The sequence below is a fragment of the Durio zibethinus genome, chromosome 24, assembly GCF_047325235.1.
Source record: "Durio zibethinus cultivar Kanyao isolate XHJ-2024 chromosome 24, ASM4732523v1, whole genome shotgun sequence".
In the NCBI taxonomy this organism is placed as follows: Eukaryota; Viridiplantae; Streptophyta; class Magnoliopsida; order Malvales; family Malvaceae; genus Durio; species Durio zibethinus.
The window spans coordinates 4,673,983-4,699,702 of NC_143185.1; the positions used below are offsets into that span (position 1 = coordinate 4,673,983).

Consider the following 25,720-nt stretch of genomic DNA (forward strand, 5'->3'; position numbering starts at 1 on the left):
AATTTATATTTAATTTAATAAATTTAATATATGTAATTATTTTTTTATTTTCAGATCTTGTGATATTTTTATAAAAAAAAAATAGTATTATACATAATCGAACAATTCATAATAAAAGAATGGTAGAGGCTATTGATGATCAACCTCTTAAGAGTTTTGTTGGCCAAGTGTTATGTATTGTTTAGTTGATTGAATCGAAACAAGATGAATTTTATATCATTGCAAAGTCATATATTCGATATTATTGTCAAAGAATGAGCCACTAATCAATTAGATTATGTTCTTAGAGTTTACATATATATATATATATTTAAAGAGATCGTAATTTAGAGATTAAAAAAATATAAGTGTTAAAATATAAATTTTTTGTGAATAATTATATAAATAATTTAAATTTAATATTTAATTTAATATTTATTATTTTTTATTGATAGCATTTTATTCATATATTAACGTATATACATATTATAATAAGCTAGTTCAATCAATTAAATTTATTTTTTTGATGTAAAAATTAATTTTATATTTAAGTCTTAATTTGCATTATGATAATGCAAATGCAAAGGTAAAGTATTTTAAAATATTAAAAATTAAAAATTAAAAAAATTCTTTTGAAAATTCTCAAAAATTTTCTCTAAATAATTTTAATTTTTTTGAACATATTTTTTTAATTTTTAATCACTCAACTCATAATCATTATCCTCTATACCAACATTCAACAAATATTCATTACGTGTGAATTTGATTGTTTAATTAAATTATAATATATTAGTTGATTTTTTAATTATATAAATATAATTTTTATTATGAGTATAATTTTAAAAAATAAATATTCACTATAATAAATAGCTATTTTTAAAAAATATTAAATTAATCAATTAATTTTAAATTAATGACGGATCCTATTTTTTTAAAAAAATAATTGATTGTCGGAGCAATCTAAAAAAATGTATATACATATGCGAGACATACATAAAATACGATACGTGTACAAAATGCTTGTGGATACGGTAAAACGTTGGTTAATATTTTAAAATATAAAAAGGACAGTAAGACAAGAAAGAGAAAGCAAAAAAAAGAAAGTAAGGACATAGGAGCAGGGGAATCTCCGAAGAACACGCATAAAATCAACAGGAGATCGGAGAATGGGGTCCCAAAGCCCCAACTTGCACACTTTTTTTCCGACGGTACAACCTTTTGGATTAGTGATCTAGGTTTTGCCACGTGGCTTAAGTTGTAAGGAAATACACGTTGCGAATTCCCGTTGCATGGAAACAGCTAAGCAGTCAATCAAGTTGCAAAGAGCAAACAAGAGGGAAACAGCCAAAGTCAGGTTCAACTAACTTCTAAAATTTTTTTATCAGGACTAGATTCTATAATCAGACTGCGGAAAAAAAAAAAAAAACACAATTTTCAACCAAATTATTGGATTTGGATAGAACATTAGCTATAATCATAGGCAAATGAAAGACTTAATTTTTATTTATCCACATTTTATTTTGCTAGAAGGTTGGTTGAGCTTAAAAATTCCATCATTAAATAAAAAATAATCCACCTGAATTGCAAAATTAAAACATGTTCAATTGCCATTGTTGTAATACCAAGAGAAGAGATGATAATGATGGAATGTATCATACCAGTCAAAAAGTCATATCCATTTTGAACAATTACAAGACAGTAAAAAAAAAACCAGAGAAAAAAAAGGGTCTTGATCTATTTTGAAGTTAGGGTCACCACAAACTCAAGTGATTTCCATCAACATAAAATCAGAAATTGTTTGGCATGGTAATAAGAGGCCCTTCACAAAATTCTCTAACAGAATATCTAAGATACATCACTGCCTTTCATTCATTGATTCCAACATTTGATTCCTAGTTAAATTAATTACTAAGATAAACTCACCAACTCCAATTCCTCCAAAATGTTGAGCACTAACCCTATGAAAAAAAAAACTTTTCCGCCAAGAAACGAAGTTTTACTCTATTGGGTTTCAAGTAGAAGCATAAGTCTGTTTCGGTCCACTTGAACGGACACTTCTCCCTCTCCCTTCTCGTCCAGCTGAACCCCTAGGTTGACCAGAAAATTCACCTCGGTTTCCATACTCATTTCTGCCAAAGCTTCGGCTACCACCATAGTTTCCGCGATCCCTGAAGCTGTCACTTCGAAACCCTCCCCTTCTGTAATGGAAGCTACCTCTTCCACTACCAACTGTAAGAAACAGCAGCATTGACAACTTCATTAGACATGTCTGATCTTTACACTTCATCCACTATCTACGTTAACTATCACAAATTAATCAACACCATTTCCATTTTTTTTCGTAGTTTTACAAAATTTGAAGAGTTTTCGCGCAGAAATTTTATATTCTAATAATAAAAAGAAGGGCACATCAATAAGTTGAGACATTTTACTTACCTCTAGTCGAAGTTCTCTTTACCTCCACAACAGCTTGACGCTCTCCAATTATTATTGGTGAAGCCTGAATATTGAAGTTATTACTCAATAAGCCCAATGCCCTAAAACGTAAACTTCAAATAGAAAATGGACAAAACTGCTACTCAAGAGAAAAGAAAACAAAAAAGAAACAATAGTACTCACTAAAGTTTCAACTGAGGGATAACATTTAAAGTATGGCATTTGTAGTTATGACCGAATATAATGGATGATATCAGCAAGCTAGGATAAAGATGTGATTTGAAAAGGAAAACCAATAACTTAGGTAAGCAAGGGAAAATTGTCATCTTGCCATAAACAACTCAGGTGGACATAAAAGGTTTCAAAGGGCGTGGGGCGCACATTAGTAAGAACCATTTCAAGCAATACAATATCTTTTAGTTATCTTCACGGCACTGCATATATGAAATGGTTCTAATACAGGCCCATCATCTAAAGAATCAGGTGCCATGCTTAAAGTTTCATCTGATAGAAACAGACCATGATCAGCATCAGCTCAGCCATATGAAAGCTTACTGTATGCAATGATAAGTTACCATGCATTATGACCATTGCATGAACGAGTATGAGATCACACTAGGCTTTTTAAAATCAATCTACAACATCCCATATCATATGTAGAAAATAACATACAGCCTCAAATTAAATGAGAGCCCAAACACATCTAAAAAGGTCACTAACCTAGAGATATAGTTTTCTCTCTGAATTCACAAATGGTTTTTTCTTTTAAATAAAGGAAATAAATTTCTGCATATCTTCGGAAAACTTTGTCAATCTTATCCGAAAATCCAAGAATCTAACCAGTACATTTCCAGACAAGAGCCTTGGCCATGCCGAACTCATTTTTCCTAGTTCATGCATCAATTTGTAATGTGAATTATGTGAACTTCAATATACACACACCATACATTTTTCTTCTAATTTTTATAACCCATCTCAATAAAAGAGACAATGCCAACAAGCTCTGAAAGATGTAGTAACTACTTGTTAAACAAATAACTGATGAAAAGGTTTCGGTAATTTCATCTCTAGCTTGGCACGGTACATGCATGCAAATGAGGAGAAAGGAGGGGAGAGGAAGAGAATAAAAATCTAAACGAAGGTTTGGACACTTGGACAACATGAAAGTGGTTGCATATTATTGCACAAATGAATAAGATTCAACCAACAAAAATAGCGAAGCACCAAGTTAGGAGAATAATCAATAAATGCACCAAGCATTTGATAAAAGAATTATTTTTTGAGTGTCAACTTTTGTATAATTTGCCAAAGCAAGGTAACTTGATAAAAGAAAAAGAAAAAAAATACTACTTAAAAAGGTTGATTTGCTCTCAATTTGCGCTGTTGATGCTTGCTCCATGGTTCCTATATATAATTCGAATCTATAGGTGATCAATGGAGAAGCTAATAAGATCCTAAAGACATACAAAGTTGCACTGTCCTATGCTGGAATTTGTATAAAAGCATTAACAAAAAAATTAAAAAAGATGCCATTGACAAAAATTTGTTTCCCCAATTGGTTGAAAGACTCAAGGTGGGGGACGGGTTGAGGGGGCAGGGGTGTCAAGAACATGTAACTCCTCCCATATAATTTTCAAAACCTTGCTTGATATCAAGGGAAGTCAGAAGTATTAAAAGAAAAAAATTTAAATTTTTGAAAAATTCTATCAATGTATATCAAAAGAGGGCCACACCTGAATTGCATCATTCATGGAGCTCAAAGACAGAAATTCAACGAAACCGAAACAGTATCCCTGTTGCTGAAGAAACAGAAGATAAAAATATCAACAAAAGAATGCAAGTGAAAGAGAATATAATCTATCCATTCAATGCGTCAGCAACCAACCCTATTGTTTCGAACTTGGACACCCCCTTGCTTGATTGGTCCAAACCTCATAAACTCCTGCTCCAGCTGTGAAGATGTCACATTGAAGGGCAAGTTTCTAATGTAAATGGAATGGCCCTCAACTGTGAGTTATATAGAGTTAATACACAGTTACTTGTACTGAAAGCATTATAACTTATAACATCATGTCAGTTCACACATACCTAGAGTAAAGAAGTAGCATATAATTTTTTATTCACTTTCAACAGTTCATTTTTGTAAAAAGAACATACACACACACACACACAAGCACGCAAGATACCTTCCTCAGGAATATTGTTACTCTCTTGGGCATCAATGCTGGAAAGTGCAGATGCTTCAGGTGGTGCAGGTGCTATGGACACAAGAGGCTGGTTCTCAGTTTTCTTGGGTGTCACTCTTGTAGTATTAGTAGGCACATAGACTCTAGTTGGCACTGAAACCCCTTTTGGTACTTTCACCTACAACAATAACTAATAAACTTAAACGAGCAACTGGATGCAAATACTGCAAATAATCATATTCATTTATAAACTAACAATTGATGCATAAGATTTCTTTGGAGTGTCCTCTTGGGCTGAAGAAGAAGCTGATTCAACAATTATGGGAATATCATCACCATTTGAATGAGACTGGGAATCTAAAACAGCCTCTTTTTCATTGACCACCTGTCTTTCCTGGTCTGATGGCTCATAAACTTGCTCAGCAACATTTTGGTTCTCTTCCACAAGAGCAGTTCCTGGATCTGGTGCAGAAGGATCCACCACTCGATTAGGCTCTGGAATCAAAAATTACAAGAATATCGAAAGGAATCTCAATAAAACATAAGGAAAAGAAAAATAAGAAAACAAAATAACTTTACCTGGTTCTGGTGTTGAAGGCACTCTAGGAGCATCATGAACACCATTAACATTATGTTTCTCCAAGGGTTCACCATCTTCTACATATCTAAATACATCATTCAGAACAAAGTACCCATTGTCTTGGGGAGCAAGGAAAAAAGATTGTGCAAATTTTCTTTTCAAGTTATCTGTTCCTGTTAGACATCCGGTTACTAGTAGAGTTACTCCTTCCTTATAAGACTTCTGAGCATCAGCAGTATTAATCTCAGCCTTATGGTTTGTGTAATCCAAGGAAAGAATCTTCTCATTAATACCCTGTTCAAGAAAAACAATATTGGAATTTCTTTGCAGTGGATGATACTGACAGCAGTTATAACACAAGACAATTAAACATTGTTGTTTGTTACTACTGGAATCTGAAAAGGACGCTAATATCGCAGTTTCAACTTCCCAAAAGAAAAAATATGTTTAAAGGGGAGAAGGATGGGAGAGAGAGAGCTAGAGCATGTGTGAGCGACCAATTTCTCATGTTTACCTAATTGAATACTAAATGTTCAAGTTTTACCACATGGGTGGGCAATGTTGGAAATCAGAGACAAATATTATGTGCCAGAAAATTGACACATTTTTCAGAACATAATACCAGATTTTTGACGAAAACCAAAAAGAAAAATAATAATTCAAGCTCCAACTAAGCTAAATTAATATGATTATTCGTGGAATGATAGCAGCAGAAACAAACAACATTTGTCAGCATATAAAGACAAAAAATGCACAAAGCATAACCCACATTTTATTGCCAAAATAAAGAATCCCACTTTTATGACATGGGGTTATCCTATGAAGCATTATACCCTAACTTAAAAGAAAATTAACTCCACAATAATTTTATTGATAAAAAACTAATGACTCAAGCACCAATGCTCAAATTTAGCATCATCTAAATCATAAACATTGGGTTATACTGCCCTTTAACCATACAGTAGCTATCAAAAGACCATTTGGTGATGCAAAAGTACACTGCATATAGAATCAAGCAAATTATAGGAACATATAACATGCTAATGATTCACATGAAACATTTAAGGATGAATGATTAGAAAGTCTTAGAACCAACTAAAACAACAACATTGAGAAGTAATAACACCCAAAGGAGCTTACTTGCATGGTTGTCACTGATTGCATCACACCATTGGAATCTGGCCGGCTAATCACACTTGAATCATGATAGAATCTATAGGCCAATTCTGGAGAGTTGTAAAGAATGTTGTAATACTGCTCTACAAAAGCATTTCCAACAACTTGGGCACTGGGAGTAGGTGGGGGAGTTGCTGTTTCCAATGCCATCAGCTGAAAGAAAACACAACGTATAATATCACCACCAGAACATATCTTCAAAGACAGCCATCTAAACTTAAATATGGACGGTTTTACACAATTCAGGCAGTATCAAAACTATAGAAATGCATGAGGAAACTGAAATAACAAAACGGAAAGAAACAAAGAAAAAAAACAAATTAAAAAGAATTTCCGTTAAAAACTTCCCAAAAGAGACTAGATACCAACAATTTTTATTAAAACTGCAAAGTCTAGAGAAAAATAAAATCATAAAAGGGCTTAACTTACATTATTTTACCTACATTCTCTAACAAAAGACTGCTACATTCTCATCAAAATCCTAACAATTAAATGCATTAAGCCAAGTATTCATCTAGAACAATAAAAAAAATAAAACAAAGCTAGATATTCGAAAAAAAGGTAGCACATTCAATGGATCCAACTAGCAAGTAGCTAAAAAAAAAAACTCTAAAAAAAAAGAGAAATACCCATTGAAGAAAACCAACAGCTTTTAATAAATCAACCAACATTTTTAGTCAACATTTAGACTATAAACTAAAAAAGAACATAAAAAACCCATAACTAAAAATCCAGTTTCCAATACAAAAATTTTATAATGATTGATCAAAGAAATAAATGCAAAAAACAAAAATTAAACAAATACCCGCCAAGCAAAATTAAAAGAAAAGGTTTTTTTTTTTTTTTTTCTTAAGAGTAAAGAAAGGAAGAGGACAGAGAAGAAAATAAAATGATCTAAGGGAAAAGGGAATGAAATGGTACCTGAAAATGTTGAAGGCTTTGAGAGCAATGAGAGTTCTTTCAAAGGGGTGAAGATGGCACAGTGGTTTGTTTTAGTTGCAGGGAGAGAGAGGAAGAAGGAAGAGGAAGAAGGAGAAAGAAAGTACAATTGGAATAGGAAAATAAGGGGAGAGAGAGTGAAAGCCACTTGTGAACTCTGGAGGTATTTTTCTCTACTTGCCTACAATTTTTTTGTGTTAGGTTCTCTCTATACGGTTTGTGTGGTTTTCTTCTTTTTTGTTTTTTTAATTTTTTAATTTAATTTTTAAAAATTGTTTTTATTTTTAATAAAAAAGATTAAATTGAAAAGCGAATTGAAAATAAGAATAAATACTAAAAAATAAAAAATAAAACACCAATCAAAAGTCTAAATTTAAAATAGTATTTTTTAAAAAAAGTCATAAACAGTTTATTTGGACTTTAGAAGAAGGAAATATTCTAAATTACTAGTTGTTTTTTTTTTTTTTTAAATTTATATATGAAATCCCATTAAAAATAAAATTACATTGAATTTGATCTATACAAAATGAGACAAGTCTCTCTTATTCATAAATCTTACCCTCTTGTCCTTAAGATTAGAACTCAAATCTCCAAATAAAATTTTTAATTATAATTATGCAAATGCTTTTTAGGAGTTTTGAAATATTTCCTCCGTCCTAAAATATTTATTATATATTAATTTTTATAGAGTTTAAGAAAAAAATTAGATTTTAATGTATTTAATATTAAAATTAATTTTTTTTTATAAAATTAAAATTTCATGATTTTTAATGTCAAAAAGTAAAAAAAAATCATAAAATATAATTTTAAAATATAAAAAAAAAGTTTTAGATGTTTAAAAAAGAAAATAAGGTATAAGTTTGGAACATCCTAAAAAAAATATGGACAAAAAAAAAAAAAAGGGATAGAGGGAGTAAATATTTTTAGTTGAAAGATATACTAATGTATGGAGAATGTCATAATGATATACTAATGTATAGAGAATGTCATAATTCACTTACAAATTATAATTATTGTATTACAATTAATTAATGGGTTAATATAAAAATGGCTTATGTATTATAAATTTTTTGTCAATTTGATATTTGACCGAATAAAATTCACAATTAAATACTTGAACTTTTATTTTATTATACACTTTGCTACTTTAAATTAGTGTTATTAATAAAATTGTTGATATAACATCAATATATGATAAAACCATGATATGTGACAAAAACGTCCTCACATCATCATTGGGAGAAAAATTCAAAAAATCTAAAAATATTCTTAAAAAATTCTAAAATTCAAAAAATAAAAATAAAAATATTTTAAAAAATATAAAAATTCAAAACATTTTTTTAAATTAAAAAATTAAAATTTTTTAAAAATCCTAAGAATCTCCAAAAATATGAAAAATTCAAAAAATTCCCAAAAAATTCAGAAAAAGAAAATTTGAGAACTTTTTAAAAACTTCCAAAAAAATTTTAAAAAAGAAAAAATGATAAATTAAAAAAAATATAGAAACAAATTCTTAAAACAAAAAATTCAACAACAAAAGAATAAAAAATAGTACAAATTTCAAAAAAATCCCAAAAATTAAAAAAGAAACATTTAAAAAATTTTAAAAAAATGAAATATTTAAAAATCCAAAAAACTTTAAGTCTAAAATATAAAAAATACAACTGAAATATTAATAAACATTATTAAAAATTAAAAATATCTAAAAATATTCAAAAAAGAAAAATTAGAAAAATTTAAAATTTTTTAAAAAATTAAAATCTAAAAAAATGAAAAATAAATTTTATCCATCTATGATTTGTTTTTAATTTTTTTTATATTTTTAATTTATAATATTTAAGTTTTCAGATTTTTTTTTTTACTTTTCTCAATTTTGTTATAATTTTTCTAAATTTTTTTTATTCTTTAAGAAATTTTAGATTTTTTTAAAGTTCTTTTTTTTTCTATTTTTCAAAATTTTATGATATTTTCTTTTTTTAAAAATTTTATATAAAATTTTTTAAAATTTTTTTAGATTTTTGGGATTTTCAATAATTTTTTTAGATTTGTGAAATCTTTAGGATTTTGTTTTTTAATTTTTAAAAATTTTACTGTAATTATCTTGAATTTTTAAAAATGTTTCATATAATTTTCTTTTTGGCTATTTTTGGAATTTTAAAAATTTTTCACTTTTTTTTTTTTGAGATTTTGGGAACTTTTTCAAAATTTTACTATTTTTTATTTTTTCACTTTTTAAAATTTTTTAGTTTTTCAAAATTTTTTTAATTTGTTGGATTTTTTAATTGTTCATATTTTTCATTTTTCAAAAATTTGGAACATTTTAAAAATTTTTCATTTTTTTTTAAATTTGTGATTTTTGAAAATTTTTCGGATTTTTAATTTTCAATTTTTTTGAATTTTTTAAAAATTTCAAAATATGTTTTTGTAGTTTTTATTTTCCACAAAATTTATGGATTTTTTAAAAAATCTATTAGATTTTTTTTTTAATCTTGAATTTTTGAATTTTTTTAATATTGACATGACAATGATGAAGTAGTGATAATTAGACTTTTTTATATGTGTAATAATTTTATTGGGTATTAATGTCATATTAACAACTCCATTAATGACGTTAGTCCAAAATATCGAAGTGTATGACAGAATGAAAGTTCGGATAGCTAATTACGAATTTTATTTCTTTATATACTAAATTGATAGAAAGTGTATTGTACAAAAGGCATTTTGTACTTAATCTTTAATCAATCACAGTTTAAAATTATGTAGGATCCATCAAAATTTTATATACAACACACATTTATAAGTAATATATTCTTACATAATTCTTTAATGTGATTGGATAATTATAAGATTATAATAAAAAAATTGTAGATGAAATGCTTTCTATCTATACTTAGGTCAAATGCTTAGATACAAGAAATTTACATTTGATGTATGTAAGAAAGCTTATATCATAATTCTTTATCTTGAAGTTGAAGGTTTTGAATTTAAATTTAAGATGAATGGAGTGAAACAATCCATCATCCAACTTCTAATCAATACTACATTATATAAAAAGGATCCTTAATGATCTTCATGATGATAAAATTTTTCTTTTTAAGAATTTTATATTTGAGTCTCTACCGATGGGTTGTTAGCAATGATAAGATAAGGGTACACATGTGGCATCTAATAGCTTTTACAGATGTAAGTGTTGTTTGACTCATCTCTCTTTTACTTAACAGGTTTCAATGGCTCTACTATCTTTATTGCCTTTCTTTTTTTCCTTTGCCATGTTCTTTCATAGTCTAGTCTTACCCATATCTTTCTAAATGGATTGCTCCTTTCAATGACCTTTTTTTGCTATCTTTTCCTCTTTGGAAACTTTCTTAATTTGCAACACCAATTTGGGGAAATGTCATAGTTTTTCAAAAAGTCCAATATTTAAATCTTAACTTGATTAGAGGTCACGAAGCTAAGTTTCCAATAAACTTACGATTCAGGTGGATCATATCTAACCAAAGACTCTTAAATCGTGTGAAAACCTAAAGCGAATGAAATAATGAGAGGGAAGCTGTAGAAGAGAGTTTCATGAATTTATGAATTTAATTTTAATAAGTCAATTGGTTTCCAATCCTTTGCTTGGATGGTATGTTTTAAATCAATTTTGTTTTTGTTTGATGTTTACAATAATTAAGTAATGAGTTAAATGTATGATGATTGTAAGTGAAATGTATGGTTTTGCATTTATGGAACTAGCTATTTTTGTTGCAATTGATTAGGTATGGATTTTTTGATATTTTTTTTTATATTAATGGAGACATGTAAAAGTTTTAAATAAATCATGGGGATTTTGAACAAAATTTTTTCAATGCTATATTTTTTTTTTGTCTTTAATTTGTTTAGAATATATGTTGTTATGTTTGGATTTTTTTCTAAAATATTTGTCTAAAATGTTTTGTCTAAAATGTTTGTTATATGTTGCATAAATGGTAATCAAATTGGGTTTTTTTTTTTTTTGGATTGGGTTGCATTTTTTGTTTAATTAGCATTTTTTTATACAGGTATTGTTAAATGTTGTTGGGGATTAAGTTGAATTTTACTATAATTTTTTATTCTGTAAATTTGCCTTTACTACAACAACTGTTATATTGAGCATGTATTCATTTATCTTACCTATTTCAATTTTTCTTAACTAAAAAAATGCATTTGGTATTAGATTAAACCATCCCTTGCCTTTTTATAAATAGTCACCTAGAAGAGTTCATAATGCAGAAGTTGAGAAGCTAGGCCTTCATACTATAGGGTACCTTGCTTTAAAGCATCTGGCATGAGGGCTTAGGCTTAATTATATAGAAGCCATTGCTTTCATTGCCTCTCAATTGATTCCTCTAAGCTACATGTGTTTATTCATGTCCCACATAGACAAATATGTATAAAATAAGTATTAAAATACAAGTTACGATTTACATTTTCATGAATGAACTTAATTTTGAAAGTTATCTGCCTACTGATTATACTAGTTTTTCTAAGCTAATGATTCATCATTAGATTCTATTGAGCTTTTTTCCCTAAATGAGCATTTTTGTATATGTTTCACTTTTTTTGGTTAAAATAAAATTAGGTGTTGTTATACAATTGATCATGTCTATTTTTGAGATATTTAGTTTCGTTATCTCTTTATAGAATGGAGTGGTAACAAAGGATTTCATTGGAAAATTTTCATATAAGCAAATTATTGGATTTTGAGCTAAGTTTCCTTTTTGATTTTTTTTAGAGATGGTTGAAGAAAAATAAGCTTTCATATCTCTTTTCATATGTTTCCGTCTTAGATTCTATAGTTTTTTTGTGATGGTGACAAGAATGTGACAGAATTGATGGACATTGATCGACGACTTCTGGAAAGGTTTGAAACCAATTATCATGTTTGCTTTGTTAGTTGTTTGTGAGAAGCTCTGTCAAATGATGTGCTTTAAATAAATATTAATAATAAACAATGTTTAAACAAAAGGCAAAATTTTCTGGTTGTTCCACATTTATTGGATTTTATTCAAGTATCATGCTTCAGTAATCATAGTTGGTATTGAATTTTCTTTTTCAATTAATCAATAATCAGTGTATGTTTTTATCCTAAAAAAGTATACAGCTTGGCTAATGATTTGCCCATGCACTTTGTATATAAGAAAGTAAAGCAGTAGGAGTTTGCATTTATCTATTTGTTATTATGACTATTTATCATAAATGTGGTAGGAAGAGAAATAGAAAACGAAAATCACACAGGTTCACTGAAAATGATAAACATGTCTATAACCATGCATGCATGCTATATATGGTTGTTTTAAGCCTAGCTATATATGAAAAACATGTCCATAACAACTATATATCATCTAAAATTTTCATAATTTTGAGATTATTGTTAATATTTCACAATTTATATTTACATATATGTTTTTTTTTTACATGCTTAATATTTTAATTAAAAAGTAATGTAAGATCTAACTTAATGATTATTCAAAGTTGGGTTACCAAACAAGAAGATCAAATAACTAAACCTATATTGAAAAGATTAATTACTTTTCATTTAGAAGATTAAGGGCTAAAATAATAATAATACAAAAAACTCTCAATTTTATTACTTTATTTAAATAAATTCTTATATTATTATTATATCCAAATAAGCTCTTAATTTTTAATTTACATATAAATAAACATTTAACTTTTAATTTTTATGCACATAAACCTTTAATATTTAATTTATACCTAAATAAGTCTTTAATATAAATCAATCTTTTATTTGAAATAAAGACATATGAATACAAATGAAATAAATAGTTTAATTAAATAAAATTAAACAGTTTAAAGCCTTTTTTAATAATTTAGTCAAGATTAAGGTATAAGCTTAAATGGGAAGTATAATAAAAGTATAATATAATGGAAGGTATAATAAACATGCTATTTTTTAAAAGAATAAATCAATTAAGCTGTGGATTTAAGCTTGAGCTTAATTTTTTTCCTAATTTTTCAATTTCTAATTAATAGTAGTAATAAATATGGTTTTCAAAATTTAATGGGATATCCTTCATAATATTTGTTTCCCCTAAAAATGCCTATATTTTCCTCATCAAAATTAATGTTTTACAAATAGCAGAAGATTTTCACATACTAAACAGATGGAAGCTTTTCCATGTCTTCTAATTTCCCTTTTACTTTTAGTTCTTTTGAGTCTTGATCTCTTTATTTTCTTTAATGTCTTTTATGTTTTCCTCTGCAAAAAGAAAGTTAACTTTATACTGAACGTTCTCCCAAAACAAATTTGTTATTGATAATCACTTGAAAAATGGTGATTATTGTATCTTGGCAATGATCACACATAATACTTTCAAAGTTATCATCTACCATAACTATGAATAAACGTATTTGTACCTATACTATAACTTCAAATTTAATCTAAGTGTTGTAAAATTATTATATAAAGTTATCAAAAGATTTATGGTATAAGGTGTAGATATATCTGCTAGAGATGGTATTGGAGGAGAGTCAATTTATGGTTTAAAATTTGAAGATGAAAATTTTCAATTGCAACATGAAAAGAAATGAGTGTTATCTATGGCAAATGCTGGTCTTAACACAAATGGGTCTCTATTATTCATCACTACAACTCTCACTTTTCATTTAGATGGAGAACTTATTGTATTTGGTAAGGTTGTCAAAGGAATGAGAATTGTTCGTCCAATCAAACATGTTATGATTTTAGAGGGGGCAGATGATAGGATATCCAAGTTTTTCAATGATGGTGATATTTGTGGTGATATTTATTGTGATTGGCTAGCTGACATTAATGAGAGTACTAATGAACTCTCTTGGTGGATGACTGTTGTGGCTTCTATTAAAGCTTTTAGAAATGAACATTATAAGGTAATAGGCTTATTGATGTTTATTAATGTAGTAATAGGTTCATTGCCAAATAGGACTGTGCTTATGCAATATTCTTACTACATTTGATATTTCAAGATGGTGCTTTTTAGATTTATTAATTATTCTTTCTCTTTTTTTTTTCTCATTCTTTTTTAGTTTTTCATTTGAAGTCTTATTTGCGTTAATGAATTTACTTAATAGAAACAATACTATAAGATGGTTTTTACAAAGTATAAGAAGGCTTTACATTATTTAGATGTCTGTCAAAAGAAAGACAGGTTGATGAAGGTGACAACATTTCTTTTTTGTACATGGTATCATCTTTTACTTATAAATAAAATAGTATGATTCTCAATTCACTGTAGTTGGTTTGCATATATTATGTTTTGACTTTGTAGAGAGGAGTTCAAGTTTGAGAAAGGTAATCCTAGATACTCACAAGTAGCTTTGTAAGCTTCATTCTTCCCTTTTTGATTGACTATCAATTCTTTAGCACTTTAGGTTTGAAAAATTTTACAACCTAAGGAGCATTGATTTGCTGCTTAGATACCATGTCAGGTTAGAAAATGATTTTTACTTTTTACATATTGAAGCTGATTATTAAACATTGAATGTTATTGTTTTATGGTAAATTACTTTTTGTTTGTAATAGGTGTAGACACCCCAATCTGTTTGGGGTTTACATTTGATTTTTGTTAAAAATAAAAAATAATAAAAAGAGGAAAAAAAAGGAAAAATAAAAAAATAAAGGTTGGATTTGGGTAGGACTGGGTTGGGGAATTTTAAGTTAGATTAAAACTCAAAAGTAAGACCCAAAAGAGATTGAAATTCTATTTTGCTTAGGGTTCTCGGATTTGAGACCCTATAAATATAGGCTTGAATACACAGAAAAAAATATAATAGATAGGGAAAAACAAAAGCAACACACAAAAATAGAAATTAAAAATCACAAGTAGAAAGCAATCAGAAAGGTTTTTGAAGATTTTTAGGTTTAGGAAGAAAAAAACAATTTTTCTAGAAAAATCTAGAAAATTCTTAGAATTTGACGAAATTTTTTAGTTTTCGATAATTTTTCGACGTCGGTTAAATTTTTCGATGAATTTTTTAGCTAGGGTTTTTAGAATCTGATGAAGATTTAGGCAAAGTATAAATTTTTCAACGATCGTCCAAGGACCCAACCTAGATTTCGATGGAATTTCTAAAATTTGATGAAAGATTCAACCGAAATTCATCCGAGTAAAAATAGAGGGAGAGAAAAGAAGGGGGTAGAGAGAGAAAGGGAAAGTGGGATCTAAGAAAAAGGTTGAGACTTAGCCTTTTATAGCATTGTCAAAACGACGTTGTTTTGACGTTTAAGAAGACCCAAGATCCGCGCGTTTTATCACCAGGCGACCTGACCCGATCGTTTAGCCTGCTTCCCTATGTTTCACCTTAGTCGATGTTGAGCCGTTGAGCCGTTGAGCCGAGTCGTGTACCAAACCAACCAGTTGATTCTGTCTCTAGAGTTGCGCTAAATTCTTAGTCGAGCCGCGTCAAAGGTTTTTTTTTTCTTTTTCATTTAGTTTTATTATTTATTTATTGATTATTATTATTATTTTTATTTATTTATTGACTAAATTAAAATAAGTTATTTATTTAATTAAACATCCTTTAATTTTCAATGATCTTTTTAAAATGAAAATTAAAAAAAAAAATTTTTTTGAAGGAAAGTTGAATATATCAATTTCCTTTGAATACAAAAATTTTAAAAAAATATTTTTGAGGGAAAGTTAAAAGTATAAATTTCCCTTAAAAATAAAAATTTTCAAAAAATATTTTTAAGAAAAAGTTAAAAATATTAATTTTAATTGAAAATAAAAAAAGAAAGATTTTAAGAAGGGATTTTTAAGGAAAAGTTGAAAGTATCAATTTTTCTTGAAAAAAAAATTTGAAAAAAAATATTTTAAAGAAAAAATTAAAAATATCAATTTTTCTTGTATAAAAGTGTGAGTCTTTTCTTATAAAACAACAAGAAAAATCTATATCAAAAGTCGAATCATTATTCATATTATCTTTTTCTTTCTTTGGAAAATTTTTAAATATTAAATAATCCGACGATGGAGCTTCTACAAGAGAAACATTAGTTTTCTTGTATACTCTTGAAGTGAGAAAATTTTTTTTCATTTTTGACCAAAAGTATTGGAGTTAATTAAGAATAATTTTTAATAATTAATTATTTGGTAAAATTTTTAAGTTTATCGAATAACACAAAATTGAGCTAGTATCATCTTTCAATGGGCGTTGTGAGGGTGCTATAACCTTTCTCATATGTAACTGTACTCTAGGATCTAATTCTAGTTTCATAAATATTGAATCTACTTTTTAAATATACCTAAGCCAAACTTAGGATTTTTCTTTAAAGGAGACAGATTTGATTAGGTGACTAATTGCACCTAAATAAAAAAGATAAGTAGCAACTCCTCAAGTAAATATAAAGCGATAGGTCTACGGATCTAGACGTTATGATAGTTCGACGACTTTACAAAAAATGTGTAAAGAACAGGTTTGTGTTAACTAAAGTAACTATAAGAGTTTAGCTTTCTAATAAGGTCATATTACTGCCTAACTCTTCTAAAATTAGCAATTAACAATGTTAACTTTTCCTTAAATAATTATTTTATATTAATTGTATATATCACTCTAATTTTTAATTTAAATATTTACTAAATCAATAAAATATTAAAAATTATTATAATAGACTAGCGAAACTAGACCCCAACACTGGTATGATATCAAAGGAATGTTTTTTTTAATCTTTAATTTAAGTTCCTTTATCAGTGCAAATCTATTAATCATTTATCCGACTTGAATGTAACGGGAGAGTTAAAACTATAATTTAATAATTGAATCATTCCCTATCAATTCAAACATCCAGTTTAATAATTACATTTAATTCATAAAAATCTTTGTGCTAAGAGAATCTTCAAAGTTTCCTACTGAAATCTAGATAAATTTTATTTTATAAGATGAAAAAATTAACTCTTATTGATAGCTTAAAATTTTTCTATAACAATCACTCATTTTGTGACATTTTTCCCACTAAAACCCTATATTTGTTTCATTTAATGATATTAATTTCATAAATTTAATTTTCCTTTAATATAGTTTTTAAGAACCAAATTCAGTAGGTTCTAAAGAGAACAAAGCTATATGAACTCAAATTTTAATTTAATTGATTTATACATATACTTTTAAAAAATTGATGTCTTATATGTTTAAAGTTCAAATTTTAATATATATAATTTTTTTTTTTGGTTATTTCTAACCTACAACTTACTTTATAAAAAAAGAAAAAAAGAAAAAAGCGAAGCTACGTGACCTAGCAAATTCCATTAAGTGGGCTTTAATCTTCCTTGCAGCATCCGGTTAGACTCGAAATACATTTCATTGTTCCAATATATTCCATAGGAACTTTTAGAAGTAATAATATATATATAATATTCATATTTAAATTTTTTTTAGTTTTAAATTTTTTTTATCTTTAATTTTAATAGATCAAAAGGCGAGAGAAATAAATAGAAATAGAAAAAAATAATTTAATTTTATCCCTTAAATTTATTAAAATTAATAGTTAAAAAAATATAAAATTATAAAAGTTTTATACTGTATAAATTGGTCCCTCCTCTATAAGTATTGACTAGGATAATTTTTTAAATTGATGAAAATGACCAATTTTTTATTAAATTCCTAAACTGCCATTTTAAATTAATTTTCATTTATTATAAATTCAATTTTTAATAATAAGAATAGTTTTATAAATAGAAAATAGTTTCAATTATGTTGAATTGTAGTCATTTATGGTAGAATATGTTAGATAATAATTCTCTAGATAATTTTTGGATGGTTAAATTTATCAACAAAAGCAAAGTTAGAGTTCAAGAGTAATTAAATTATTCTCTTTTATTAAAATTTTATATTTTTTCATTTAATTTTTTTTATTTATTGTAATTTTAAATTTTAATAACAAGATTAGTTTTATAGATAAAAAGAGCTTTAATTATATTGAATTGTTATCATTAATATGATCAAATTTTTTAGATAATAATTCTTTAAATAACTATTAACTGACTAAATTTCATCTAACAAAAGTGAAATTAGAGTTTACGAGAAATTAAATCTCATGTCATTATATATATGATTAAATAAAAAGAATGAGAAAAATTATCGAATACTTATTTGTATTTTCTACAAATTATTATTTTTAAAAATTTCTGAACTGATTAAAACATATTTTTACGTTCATAATATTTTAAATTGTCATTTAAAATCTTTTATGTTTATATATTAATAAAAGATTTTTTCAATTTATAAATAAGAATTCTAATTTCATTAAAATACATTCATTAAATAAATTATTTGATTAATAAGATTTATGTAATTTATAAGTAAGAATTTTAATTCAATGTAAAGCCTATCTACAATGTATATATAAGTATATGTTTAATATATAATTATTATTAAAAAAAAAAGTCTTCCCTTCCATGATAAAAACTAATTTGATCAAATTGGTTAAGGCTACGTTTGGATTCTACGTTATCCTTAATGTGGTGCGGTCTGCATGTAATTTGTGTCAACAGAGCTGAAGATATCCAAATGTTATCTCAGTGCGGCATGATTTGTAATGATGGCTCACTAGACTATTTTGGTGTAATATACAATTGCTTTTTTTTTTTTTTTTAATCTTTCAAGTTAAGTTGTAAATATAAAAATATCTTTATAATTTAACTTTTATTTTATTTTATTTAAAAATTATGAAATAATAAATAAATAAATTAATAAATAAAATTTAATTATTTATTAATAAATTTATGATTTGATATAGAATTAATTTAATAATTTATAATAATTTATTAATTTCATAAATATTAAATAATTTTAAAATTTTATCATATATATTTTTTAATTTAATTTTTTCATTACAATTCATCTCATTGCTATCATTATTTTTACATCCACACATATATCTCATCATTAATTTTAATTTAATGCAATAATAACTAATTTTATTTTTATTATTATTTTTAATTTTATCAGAACCGATATCATTGTATATCCAAAAAGACCCTAAGTCAGAAGTGGCCACTAAATTTAACTTGTAGTTAAAAAATAATTTTATTAAAATAAAAACTTATATTTATCATTTGCAAAAAAATAAATTGTGTATTTTTAAAGAACCGACCACTATTTTTATTTAAACAAGTCATATTAATTATTAAAAAAATCATAGTAATAAATTTAACGAGCCTCAATAACATTCTTGCCTTGGATTTTGAATAATGGTTTCTATAATAATTAATTTGTTGCTTATATATTTCATTTTATTTTAGTTTTAGTCATAATATTTCATGTGATTGAGAAATAGAGGTTGGGATATATAGATAATTATAATTTAATATCTTATCCCTATTTAGCTAAAAGAATTAAAATAAATTTGGCATAAGCTTGATTTTGACAAGTATAGACTTTGTGCTTTTCTAAAACAAATGTTCATTTGATTTTAAAATCGTCTCAACATTATTGATCAAGAATTTTCGTTTTTAAATAAAAAGTTCTATACTGAATTTTATCAAAAAGAAAAATAATAATTATTATATTTTCCCTTTTGAACATTCAACAACGGTTGGCTTAAAACTACACCAAACAATTCTCTACAAGGTGGGAAATATCAAATATGTGATGGATTTGATTTTGACTTTAAATAAAATCCCAAGATTCGAGATCTCTTGGTTGGACTTGATAAATCTACTTTTTCTTTTTTAAGGTTTATATTTGATGTATTATTAGTGTATAAATTTTATTTATTATTAATAAATTAGATAATATTATTTTATTAATAAAATAAATTAGATAATATCATCTTAATTATTAATGAGTTAAGTTTTTAAAAAATATTAATTTTTTGTAAGTTAATTTTAAGGATTGATATTTTTTCATTAATAAAATAATATCATCTGATTCATTAATTGTGTGTAAAATTTATACATTAATAATACATTAAATATAAATTCTTTTTTTTAATACCATGATTGATAGATTTTGTAATTTTTATCAAGGTTAATAACAAAATAATTAATATTTGATACATTTTAAGTATACAAATTTTATATACTGTTCATAAATTGTATAATATTATTTTATTATCAAATATAAATTCAAAATAAATAAAATAGTAGTTGGTTTCCTTAAGGATTTATTTATTTATTTATTTTATCCTTGATAAAATATAAACTACGGGGACTTGTTTTCCTTTTATTTTGACATTTACGGGTTATATGACATGTTTTACGGGACTTGTTTTACCTTGGGTCTATTATTTTGACATTTACTCAAATTTGATTAGCGTAACTGAATTAGAATATATTTGTATGCTGCGATGAAGAAACCCATAAAAACAAGGTATTTAAATGATATTTAGATTTTTTTAATAGGAGAGGTTATCAATATTTGAATTTTAAAATTAAAAATTTAATACTTCATCAACACTGATGCGATGGAATGTCTAGAATTTAGACCTTATAGTAATGTTTCTTGATCCACCGCAAAACAAGGGGGTGAAATTCTCCATTTCATGCTTCTTCAATGCAAAACCAACCTCAATTCCCCCTCTCCCATCCCTACTTTCAGTCATAAAAATGGCTCCATCTCTATCTGTGGATACAATCTCCACTCTCTTCAACATGCCCAACCCCAAATCTAACCCATAAACGTTTAATTGGGGTGCTCCGGCAACAAGAATAACCTGCAATCCTGGTAACTTGGATGTGAACAAATTTGATACCTTTTTCTCTGCCCCATCAAGAACCCCCTTCTTCAATCCTTCAACCAATTTACTTACCAGTTGTATAGCAAAAGCAAAGCCATTATCATCCGTGAAATTTCTTGCTTTTTTTGCAGAACTTCTTACACACATAACACAATCACCAAAATAAGTTATTGGTATAGGAGGATCTAGACGATTCCGACAATCAACTCCAAAATCAATTGAAACAAGTCTGTCACCTTCTCCTCCTTTTGCTTTAACTAAGCAGGTTGCTGTATATGCAAGTGTAAGGACAAAACTCGAGAGATGAAGCAGTTTCCAATTAGTACCCAATTTAGATAACGCCATTTCCTAGAGTTTTTTGATATCTTCACGGCTGAATTCAAATGTGGCTCGAATTATATCATCAGAAATTCGGTGTTTGTCGGTTAAATTCTCAAGGTTCTCTTACTGACATCTTGATCTTCCCCAAGAAAAGCTTGCCATTGTTTCAAGAACAACAGGTCAAGTCTAGATGGATCTTTGATGATGCACCTATCAAAAAATGGGGTTAGTTCTGGTGGCTAATTATCGGATACATTTGCTTCATCAGCTTGTTTGCATAAATAACCCAAGACCTCATAAACATGGTTGCAGTTTTACCATCAACAACTGCATGGTGCGTTTGTGCCAACGCAAAAGCCTTGATGAGGAAACAGTGTGATTTGCAAAGAAATTAGTGCTGCTTTGTCATCAGACATCAACAGATCATGAGACGACAAAGGATGCAACTCCTTTGCTTTATCCATCTGATTGCTAGACAGAATTTCAAAGTAATCGACATTGGACTTGGTAATTGTAAGTGAAATTCCATCATTTGGGGTATATCAAATGATGGGTTTGGAAGAATCTGATGGCCAAATGAGGTTGCTTGCTAGAGGGATATGGTGAACAAGTGCAAGAGAAAGGGAATGTTTGAGTGTAGGGACTATTTTTGAGTAGAAACAGGAAGGGCTAGAAGTTGACTCACTGAGTTGATAAAAGTAGACACAGTCAACAAGAGGAAACTTGAGCCAGTATATGTCAAAGAATGTGAATGGGAGTGAGAATTCTTTGGCTGATTTTGCTGAGTTAGAGGATGGATTGACTCGAGTGATCTATAGTATTTTCACCGAGTTGAACATGCCGTGGCAGATATTTAAACAAAGAAAATAATAAAAGCTTGGTTTGCACTAAATTCAAATACAGGTATACCCTCCTCTAGAGGTTCTTAGCTCTTTATGGGGAATTCAATAAATTTTTTTGTTATCCAATTGCCTTTAATATGCGGGGTCTTGAATATTTAATATGTGATTTGGTTCTGGTATTAGTGGGCCTTGACTCTTGACGTTGATAGCAAATCGGAAATAATATATATCGTGCAAATTGTTTCTTTTATATGAAAATTGTAGGCACCCTGACCGAGGTTATTGGGAATGTTCTCGAGTATCGAGTGTTTTGATACTAATTCATGATGGTCTAGTTTTCAAAATTCTAATTGGGCATGAGTCCAGCCTGTTTAGTTTTGGTTTACCATTTGAGTTTTGGTCTTAGTTTGGATTTTAAATCCAAACCAAGTCTACTTACTCTTTGATAATTGTTTTTATTATTTATTTATTTATTTTATTTTTATTATTATATTTAAAAGAAATAAAAAAATAATAATCTATGATGTTTGAATTTAGATTTGAATTAAAACTTCTTCAAAGATAAAGTGGTAGGAATTAAAGTTGAAATTAAAAGAGATAATGCAAAAAAGTCCCAAAGAATGGAATCCCATTTTGGAGATTTGAATTCTATTAAGATTAGATATTTATTTAAACATAACAATCAAGCACATATAGAGTAGAGCAAGACCTAACAATCAGTGGCCGATTCGTAACTAATTAGCACCCTTGAACCACCACAAGTTCACCTTTGTTTTTATTGTCAACCCTTGACTCAACCTTCACTGAGCAGTGTCCAATATTAGATTTTCTTATCAACTCAAAACTAGCCATTTCCACCATCACTAGTCAATGCAAAAAAAGCAATTATCGATGATCTTGAGCCCATTAGCCTATAATAGCCACAGTCATCACCATCGTCCACTAACATCCAGGAACATAAAATTCATCCCAAATTAACCTGAATCTCCCATCATTATACCTCTTCCCTGTTGGGAGATTTGCTACACTTGGAGCCTACGAGAGCATATTAGAGAGCTTATACATATATGTTAGGCACCACTTGAACTTAAAAGTTTAAGCTATTTGGTTCTTAGGTCATCCATATATATATAAGATATCTCATTCAGATTTCTTAGTGATATGAGATTCTTTACTCATATGTGAACCTTATCCCAACATTGTTCCTTCGTTCACTTATGAGTTCTGATCAACTCCCATATCGATTTTCTTGTACGAGTAAGTCTTATCAAAACCTTATTTGAGCCAGGCAACCTTACATCTCTAATGTGCTTTTAGGCCAGGCCATAACATTCAACCTTGCCACCTAGGTTGTCTCAGTATTGCTCACTTGAGTGTTTTATTTTTACATATTATTATATACTCGCTGCATTCAAGTTAAACCTTTTAACACTGATGTTTGAGCACATGGAGTTGATGGATGCGGTCAACCTTTGATTTGCCAATAATCTTCTCCCCATCAACATTATTGGGACTCGAATCCTTGACTTTGGCTTTGATACAAATTATTGAGAGATTTGCTATATTTAGAGCCCAGGAGAGCACATTAGAGAGCTCATAATTATATGTTGGACACATTTGAGCTCAAAAGCTTAAGTTATTCAGTTTTTGGGTCTTCTATGTATATGTAAGATATTTCATTCAAATTTTTTAATAATATGAAATTCTTTACTTATATGTGAACCTTATCTCAACATTCATAAAATTGACAAACCATTAAACTCTCCATGGCTAAAGAATTAAAATTTGGTAATATGCAAAAGGAATCAATATCAAATTTTTGAAAGCCACATAATAAAGAAGCCTAATATACAACAAACAAAAATCATCAGATACATAATAAATAGAAATCATCAAGTACAATAAACCAAAACATTTTGGTTGTAGGGTTGATTTTTTTTTTTAAGGTTATCCACGAAGAGAGAATATACTTTAAGAGGTGGTCAAACAGCTAAAGTGGCTGCCACATTGAGAACACTAGTGATAAAAAAGACATAATTGTGGTGATCAATGATGGCTGGTGTGATTTTTGAGAGATCCGAATTGTGAGGAGGAATAGCCTTGGGAGGAGATTGGCATATTAAAATCTCCACCTAATCGAACGATAAGAAGAAGATGAAAAGGTAGTAGAAAAGTTATGATTTTCATTTCAAATTTGGAACAATTGAGAATGATTTTAAAAAAATTAAGCTCAAATTTGGGAAGAAAAAGGTCGACAAGAAATAATAGTGAGATTTTGGGCTTGAATGGACTTTCCTAGCAATAGAGTATAACGATAGGGGAACTAGCAATGGTAGTAAAAAATTATTAGGGAGAAAGATGTAAAGAAATTGATTCATAGAGGGAGAAGAAAGAAGAAAAAAAATTGAAGGTCAAAGAAAAAACTTGGGCGTTTATAGAAAGCCAAAACTACATCATTTTAGGGAGCAAAATTAGTTGGGTCATTTGACCCGATTTGAAAACCCGCGACCTGACTTGCTTTATTGAGTTTCTCAACCACCAAAAAACTGGGCTGAACCAGATTAAACCAGTGAACCATTTGAACTAGCTTGATAGGTTGACTAGAGTTGACTTTTACAAAATTTAGTATTTTTCTTGATTTTTAAATATTTTATTTTATTTATTTAATTTGATTTTTTATTTTAAATCATAAATATTTTTTAAGAAGTTGATTATTTAAAAACAAATAAAATTAAGAGGTTTGAATTTTTTTTGAATTAATTTTGAGATAAATCTTACCAACATATTTGAGATTTTTAAAATTTTTGAAAAGTGAAACAAACAAAGTTTTATTAACATATTGGATGGTTTTAAATTCAAAATTAAAAATTTAGGAAAATAAAGTTTGAAGAAAAGAAAAATAAAACCATACCAACATATGGGAGGGTTGAATTTTAAAATTAAGTTTTGGGGAAATAAAAGCATTACAACATATTTGAAGGTTTGTGATTTTTTTAATCTATAATAAAATTTTACCAACATATTAAATAATCTTATTAATAAAAAAAATATATCTTGAAGAAGAAAAATAATTTTTTAAGAAAATACTACTTACATATTAGAGAATACTTTCTTTTAAGAAATCTTACCTATATATTGAAAGATATTTTTTAAAAAATGAAAATTGATTTTGAAACTTTGATGATAGAATTACTTAAAACGTTGTAAATAATAATTTCTATATAAATTTTTACGTGAGAAATCTTTTTTAAAATTTATCAACTTGTTAAAAAATTTAAATAAAAATTTTTAATATCAAGATTCTAAATCCCCTTTAGTAGTGAATAAGAGTTTTTTTTTTTTTTTTTGTTTAAACTAAAATGAATTTGATGATGGAGCATTTTCAAAGTGTGACAAATAGTTTTCTTGAATACTCTTGAGGTAAGAAAATGTTGTTAATTATTACCAATATACTAATGTAATTTGAGAGTAATTTTCAATAATTAATTAATTGGTAAGTTTTTTAGGCTTTTGGATAACAACAAATCAAACTAGTATTATCCTTTAGATGGGTATTGCAAGAGTGTTG

The 25,720-nt window shown here is 27.4% G+C and overlaps 1 protein-coding gene and 1 pseudogene across 2 annotated transcripts; both read right to left on the minus strand.

The window, feature by feature from the left end:
• Nucleotides 1-1,606: 1,606 nt before the first annotated feature.
• On the minus strand, nucleotides 1,607-7,501 carry LOC111316009 (nuclear transport factor 2-like). Of its 2 annotated transcripts, none has more exons than XM_022918022.2 (9): nucleotides 7,279-7,501; nucleotides 6,322-6,510; nucleotides 5,181-5,475; nucleotides 4,858-5,096; nucleotides 4,602-4,779; nucleotides 4,301-4,422; nucleotides 4,149-4,214; nucleotides 2,416-2,479; nucleotides 1,607-2,208 (listed from the first exon to the last, which is right to left on the minus strand). In XM_022918022.2, the coding sequence occupies exons 2-9, from the start codon at nucleotides 6,505-6,507 to the stop codon at nucleotides 1,991-1,993; spliced, it is 1,368 nt and encodes a 455-aa protein (XP_022773757.1). In that variant the 5' UTR covers nucleotides 6,508-6,510; nucleotides 7,279-7,501; the 3' UTR covers nucleotides 1,607-1,990. The 2 variants fall into 2 exon arrangements, with proteins under 2 accessions (XP_022773757.1, XP_022773758.1); XM_022918023.2 differs by having other exon boundaries at nucleotides 1,693-2,208; nucleotides 4,858-5,063.
• A 13,224-nt stretch (nucleotides 7,502-20,725) lies between these two features.
• Nucleotides 20,726-22,149, minus strand: LOC111316330 (phenolic glucoside malonyltransferase 1 pseudogene; annotated as a pseudogene).
• Nucleotides 22,150-25,720: the final 3,571 nt, after the last annotated feature.